At 35.9% G+C, this 7198-nt stretch overlaps 1 protein-coding gene across 3 annotated transcripts; it reads left to right on the top strand.

The window, feature by feature from the left end:
• The first annotated feature begins 1854 nt into the window (after positions 1 to 1854).
• LOC125825093 (endo-1,3;1,4-beta-D-glucanase-like) lies at positions 1855 to 5960 on the top strand. 3 transcript variants are annotated; one of them, XM_049504433.1, is made up of 8 exons: positions 1910 to 2106; positions 2566 to 2587; positions 3021 to 3138; positions 3340 to 3430; positions 3544 to 3633; positions 4067 to 4167; positions 4362 to 4489; positions 5319 to 5960. In XM_049504433.1, exons 1-8 carry the CDS (start codon positions 1959 to 1961, stop codon positions 5392 to 5394), a joined length of 774 nt encoding a protein of 257 aa, XP_049360390.1. In that variant the 5' UTR covers positions 1910 to 1958; the 3' UTR covers positions 5395 to 5960. The 3 variants fall into 3 exon arrangements, with proteins under 3 accessions (XP_049360391.1, XP_049360390.1, XP_049360392.1); XM_049504434.1 differs by lacking the exon at positions 2566 to 2587 and having other exon boundaries at positions 1855 to 2106; positions 4362 to 4498; XM_049504435.1 differs by lacking the exon at positions 5319 to 5960 and having other exon boundaries at positions 4362 to 4719.
• Positions 5961 to 7198: the final 1238 nt, after the last annotated feature.

Genomic DNA, 7198 nt, shown 5'->3' with positions numbered 1-7198 from the left:
CCACCTCTCTCGACCCTCACACCACCAACTCCCTTCCACGCGCTGTGGTCTTAACCACGATCCATGAAGTGGCTCGTGAAGGGGGAGGCTGTTTTTAGGCATTTTTGGCAAGACTACTGCCTAGCCCTCCCACGATCTGTGGTCTTGACCATGAGTCGTAGTGTTGGGCATGGTAGGTGGGGCAGTGCCTACACCAAAGAAGGCTACCTTAAACCCACTATTTTGACCCTTGCCCTCCTTCCTTGACTCTAACCCTTTTTCCTTGACGTTAACCCTCACGATTTAGCTCTAGTTTAACCTACTAGTTTACGGGGTGTTACAACCATGTACTGAAGTTGCAATTTCTCATAAAGCACCTTTAATTTCATCAGTGCTAAAACTTGTATTGGAGTTGCAATATGAAAAATACCTCTAATATTGCCTTATTAATCCTTTCAAGCTGGATAAAAAAGAATAAGAATATCATTTCACCTATCTTTCAACTACACTAAATAATAAAAAGTAAATTGTGAACAAGTCACTCAAGGATAATAAATTAGTCAATTATCTATTTGTTATATTCTCCTCCCCTTTCTCCAATAAATAAGATTTATTGATTCAATTGAACCAACCACGCAAACTCCTTACCTCAAAAGAATATAAGGTTATTTTAAGCATAAAACTCACATTGTAGTGAACTATCCCTATGTTTTGAAGTTCGCTTGTTCTAATGTAAATTTTGTGGTGTTAAAATAATTTTTTTAATGTGACAAAAAAATTGATGAAGAAGGAATCTGTGAAAAGTAAAACTTTATTACATACCGTACATTTCATGTACTGACGTCATTTGACGCTGCATCATGTTATGATGCAGATATAGATATTTAGGATCATCAACATACACTTCATTGAGATTAGATCATTATTTTCCCCATCATCACCTAATCGATCACCTCGAGACACTATTTTCCCCATCAATAAGCAACATTTATTCTTCATGCCCTTAATATTGACAATGAGTGCAATACAGTGGAAGATTATCATAGACAATTTTATGATAATGTTCAATAATTTTACCCCAATCCTTTCTCCAAAAACTGTAGTCTTACACAATTTGAATATTACCTAATATGTCTAGGATTGTCTTAACCCTAGCAATACTTGACCTAGTTCGATCTTGTGTTGCTTTATACACCACAATAGGCTTTCCTACCGCTGCCGATATTAAGGACCTCCTCACAAAAAGATCGGTACATAACTCTGACAATGAAATACATACCCAGACTTTAAGTGTTTCCTCCTTAGGATTGAATGATGACGTCCATAGAAAAATTCTGAATAAATCTTTGCCATCAAACCTAAAATATTCATAAGGATTTGATAAAACTTGTACAAAATCCTCATATAAATCAAACATGATCAAAATGTAACGAAAATCAAGTTGTCTGATATTACAGTTTCTTGATGTAAACATTGTTCCCTAGCAACCTGCTCCCTTTCTTTCATTGTAAATCTCATAGTAAATTCTCCATGAATAAACTCAATGAATTTAGTACGTATTTTAATAGATATTGAGTCATTTGTTGTGGTTTAAGGGTTGCTGAATAGGGTGTTTTTGTATTAGGATTGACGTTTGTGTCTCCCACAACTAGAGACTGGGGAGAGAACCATGACTGCTATACAAGTCGCCATATATAGAGAGGAAAAGAAAAGAGCGGGGGCTAGGTCAAACTTATTTTTAAAACTCAAAGTTTTTAATATTTCTTAGAAGTTTAAAATTTTAAAAAACTACATTTTCAACCCTAATTATCTCAATCACTAATTAAAAAAAGATTTAGCTTGTACTAGTCAAACTTGTCACCAATTTTAATTCCAACAATTTTTTGTCATCTTAAGCTCCGTCTCAAAATTCGTCTCCCTCGTATCTGTCTGGTTATGTGGTATTCGGCCACTGCAACTGAGCGTGTAGAGATCAAGAGATGTCAGGGCGTGAATGCTGCGAGAATCCACCGGCTTTGAGCTCAAGCAGCAGAAATGGGTGTGTGTTACAACTTGGAAGCTTCAACACATACGTCTCTGGTCCTTCCACTTCCAAACTCGCCATCCTCCTTGTCTCCGACGTTTATGGTATGTACCTCCCCTTTGATTTGTTGGGTTGGGGATAAGATTAATACTGTAGTTAGGGCTCATTTGATAATAACTAATCTCGAAATTAGTTTTAAGATGAGTTTATTAGATGTTTGGTTGGAATAAAATTGGAGGATAACCTATTCCTGGATTAGTTATCTCGTGATTGTAGTGTTATTTTATCCCATATTGAGGTTGTAATAACAACGGGATAACTTAGCCTATTACTGTAGTAGCAACGTCTAGAGCCCCAGCAACAGGATGTATGGTCTGGAAGGTTAATCAATTTCCTCATTACAAGTTACCCCTAGTTTCCTTTGAGTTTTACAACAGGATGTATAACAAATGTTTGTTATGGAACAATTAAATATGATTCTAACGACTTCCACGTTTAATTTATTATGATACAAGGATTAACTTCTTTGATAGACAATCTCTTATGGTCTTAATTCTTTACAGGTTATGAAGCCCCAAATCTGAGGTACATGCTGCTTCTCAATTTCAGCCTATACTTGTTAAATATATATTTCTGTAACTATCCATTGTGGGTCAAAATAGATGTACAATTACTAGGAGATGCTTCCCATTGTGGGTCAAAATAGAGCAGATTTGTATAGCTGACCTAGCTAGCTCGGGATTAAGGAATAGTTAATTGATTGATTGATTCATCGAATGTTTTTGCTTCTGTGAAACTTCTATTATTACTTGTCAGATGTTGGAATTTTCATTACAACCACAACTATTCCAGAAAACGAGTCTAACTGCTGGTGATTCAATGGTGTCTTATCTTTTTGGATCTTTTGGTTACGTCAAGAAGAAGTGGGGGACAGCGGTCGTTGTGTTTTTCTAGTAATTAAGCTGCAAGGAGTTCCTATTTTATCTTGGGCTTATCGCAAAATTCAACTGTTATGTAGGAAGCTTTCTGACAAAGTTGCAGCTGCAGGATACTATGTGGTGGTTCCTGATTTTTTTTATGGTGATCCTTATACGATGGAGAAAACTTTATCAATCTGGATACAATCACATGGAACAGTAAGTTTAGGATTTGTTGAAACTTAATCTTTGTCTTTTTAGTAACGTTGCTATAGATTTGCCTCTCGAGAGTCGAAGGAGGCTATGTCATTGGTATACCATTTCTCAATTCATTAAGCTGATCATACTCGGGAATGTTCATGACATTTATAACAGCAGACTTGCTACCATGCTACTCATATTTTTATTTGTTCTTGTTAGGCTAAAGGATTTGAAGACGCAAAACAGGTTGTTGCAGCTCTCAAAGATAAAGGTATATCTGCAATTGGAGCTGCAGGGTTTTGCTGGGGTGGTAAGTTTTGAACTTTATGGTTTTAGGATTGTCTAACCCTTTCCCATACTAGGATGTAAAGGGTCAATGTTCTTGCGATTGTTTGTGATCCTGACCTCCAGTTTTCTTAACAGCAAAGGTGGTTACTGAGCTATCTAAGTCTGACTACATTCAAGCTGTAGTGCTATTGCACCCATCGTTAGTGAAAGTTGATGATTTCAAAGGTATGGCTGTTATTACTGAAATCATCTGTGATCAGATTTAGCTATTACTGCTGACATTACACTGATTTGTTGCATATGCACCCATTTCCTTTGGTGTTCTCAGTGTACTTGAATCCTAGATTTATACGCATTTGTTGTGTATGTTATTTATATGTGGGCCATTGAGATCCAGATGATGGTTGGTACTCCGATAACTTCATATACCTGTTTTGTATTCGGTTACGCCTCAATTCATTCTGATATGAATCTTGCTAATTGTTTTATGAATATCCCTTGGTGCAATTGGTATTATATATAAGTGTTGTTTGAATTCTGATGACTACCTTGAACTGCATCACCATGAGATCCTTCCTTTTTCTCTTCTTTGTTTTTATTTTCTTTTTTAGACCTTGTTTTCTTCTCCTTACCAACTGATGATACATATTACTTGCAGAGGTGAAGGCACCAATAGCTATTTTAGCTGCTGAGATAGATAAAATCTCTCCTCCAGAGCTTATTAAGCAGTTTGAGGAGATTTTATCATCAAAACCTGAGGTACATGAACATCAGAGTTGATTATTATGTTTTTCTCGTCATTCTAAAAAGATTGATGTTTGAAATTATAATGTCCTGTTTATTCAGGGGATATACAAGTAGGTAACTAATTTTGATTTATCTCTCATTGCGTGTTACAAGATTTTAGATTCACCCTTTGCTTTTGTTTTCTCTCTTGCCTTCTGTTTTTATAGGTGGACAAATTTGTCAAAATTTTTCCTGGTGTTAAGCATGGATGGACAGTGAGATACAATGTTGAAAACAAAGAGGCCGTGCAGCATGCTGAAGAAGCCCACCGGGACATGTTGGATTGGCTTACCAAGTATGTTAAGTGAGTGCAAGGATACCTGGCAATTGCAATTTCCCGTTAAGAAGTCTAAATATCTGCAATCAGAATAGCAATGTAACTAATTATTGATGAACTCCACATTGTACATCTTGTTTGATGAGAAGTTATCTTGCAGTGATCATCTAAAACATACTGCATGGTCTCATATTCTTTATGCCTGAGAATGGTTTAAGTAAGATGTGATTCTGCTTCAGCTTGTCCAATGTATCTGTTATGAGTGCTTTCATGTCTGCAAGCACATGAAAGCAGACGTGAAACACTGGTGTAAAAACCAAAAACTGACAGATACATACAAAACCGGCATAAATAGGCAGAGGTGACAATTAGTACTCAACTATTAATCAGGATTTATCACTGATTTTGGCTGTTATGTTTTCTAGTATGTGCTATTTGCAGGAAAAAGATAAACTTTAGCTACACACACCTACATATGCACCTGCCTTTATGTACAATGATATGATAATTGAATGAGATAAAAAGAAACAAGTTAGACCTAAATTCAAGAAAGTTATTTTAAAAGACTTCTGTTCCCTTAGAAAACAATATGTACTTGGCTATGAACAGACTTTAGTAAAAGTAAGGAATCCATGATACCAAGTAGTTGCTATAAAGCTTAGTTGTTCTAGTAACATTTGATTTGATATTTGTTAGAAACCTTTCAAGGGTGTAGTCTAATCTAACTAATTTAGGATACGAGACATAGTTGATTATGCGATTTGTAGAGAGAAACTAGATGAAACCAAAATTCAAGCAAGTTTTCTATCTGATTCGGTTAATATCTAATATAATAGCATTGCTTCAGGTATAGTCAGAAGGGAAGTGGACTAGCAGTGTCCGAGGTCCCCGTTCCTCTATGTGACTTGACTGTTCTTGGATGACACAAGCAAACAACTACAATGAATTTGCAGTTTTCTTCATCAGTATTCCATACATTGTCAGCGTAGCGATTGGTAATTCAAAAATAGAAAGAATATAAATAAAGGTGCATATGCGGGAAGGGCCCCCCATACACTGTCAGCATAGTGATTCTACTTTAGAGTTATGTTTGGCTCCATAAACGAGACATAAGATGTCCAGTTTAAATCTGCTCATGACCATGAACCATTACCAAGTTGTCGGACGTGTACTTCCCAACTTGATGATTGGCCTTAAAATGATTCTTAAGCTGTGAGTATAGCCGGGACAAAACATTCAGAAACTTGTTGATAAGTCAAATAGCCAGGAACACGGGCGGAGCTACCCTTGTCCAAGTGGAGTCAGTTGACACTCTGCCGGAATATTACATGATGTAGAATGTTTTTCTTTTTTAGATTATACATTGAACTTTCTTGACTTCATTTGTTGTCTTTTTTATATTTTAAATGCCCTTAGTGAAAATCGTGACTCTGTCGATGGGAAGGAACAAGTGAAAGTCATCTATCATGACAATAACTTGATGAATTCAACTAGAGCAGAAGCATACAAGTGCAAGGATATTTCAGGTGCTAGTTCTCCGTCTGGAAAACTGAAGTGCTGCATACCTTCAGAAAGCAAAAGTGTTGCATTTCAATGTAAGTAGATTTTGCAATAGAAAATAAAGCTTTAATGGGTCCGTACTCCATAGTTAACTAGACAAGGATTTAACTTAAATGCACCTATCATGTAAAGAGTTTTTACAATATCAGTGTAGTTTAACTTGTTGTAGGTTACTGTTTATTTCCCAGGTACTAATCCAACTTCTTATGGATGGTTAGTTATAGTTATGGGCTTGGGACTTCCATGTTGGAGGTCTCAAGTTCAAAACCCCTTGCCAGCGAAAGCAAGGGGTTTGCCTTCTGGGTCGAGCTCGTCGCACCGGGCTTGCCTAGTGCGGATTACCTCTCCTATGTGGTTTGCGAGTTATTGCATAGGAGCGGGGATTTTACCCTGTGCGCACCCAAAGGGTAGCGGCAGCGGGTTTCCGTTGTCATAAAAAAAAGTTATAGTTATCTTTTAGGCAACCTGATTCTGTATAAAAATTCTTTTATTCTATGTTAAAAATTCATAAAATAATCCATGCAATCATGTAACTATGAAACTTTTCATACTTGTTTGGACACTGAAATTATGTAAAATTTAATCGTTATATCTTGAAAATACAAGGTTTATATTTGTACCAGGATAAGTTAGGATTTTGTAGTAAGAAGACATTTAATACTCCCTCTGCCCCTAATTATTTGTCAACTTTTGAATTGACACACATATTAAGAAAACAATTAATGATATAGTGAGTTTACCATTTTACTCCTATTAATTATGAAGTAGATGAAAAGTTCTACATTTTTCAAAGTAGTTAGTCATTTAATTGAGGATATAATAGGTAAAAAAAAAATTATCCTTTCTTGATTTGTCAAAATGGACAAGTAATTAGGGATAACTATAAAAGGAAAAGTGGACAAGTAATTAGGGACAGAGGGAGTAGATTTTAAGAAGGCATATTTTGTGGATCTTGTCTTTGATACTTTGCTATAAATAGGGTCTAACTTATCTAGCCACATTTTCTGGTTCTTAGTTAAGCAGTCTGTAAAGTGCTGATAATTGTGCTTATAAGATTCTTTTTTTCTGGATTTCTCAGAATTCTACTGTCATCATCTCCAATCCATCTGTAAAGTGCATATAATTGTTGGGACTTTCTTTTTCATTCTTTAATGAAGTTTTTAACTA

Source organism: Solanum verrucosum, unplaced genomic scaffold, assembly GCF_900185275.1.
Source record: "Solanum verrucosum unplaced genomic scaffold, falcon-dt-bn FXZP01000206.1, whole genome shotgun sequence".
NCBI classification, from domain to species: Eukaryota; Viridiplantae; Streptophyta; class Magnoliopsida; order Solanales; family Solanaceae; genus Solanum; species Solanum verrucosum.
Note: the sequence above shows the minus strand (reverse complement) of the source record. Positions and strands in the feature narration are given on the sequence as shown.

Coding starts and splice junctions, on each gene's coding strand:
- LOC125825093 (XM_049504433.1), top strand. CDS start 1,959: ATGTCAGGGCGTGAATGCTGCGAGAATCCACCGGCTTTGAGCTCAAGC. Junction 3,634..4,066: donor GAAAGTTGATGATTTCAAAG/GTATGGCTGTTA, acceptor TATTACTTGCAG/AGGTGAAGGCACCAATAGCT. Junction 4,490..5,318: donor ATGTTGGATTGGCTTACCAA/GTATGTTAAGTG, acceptor GCATTGCTTCAG/GTATAGTCAGAAGGGAAGTG.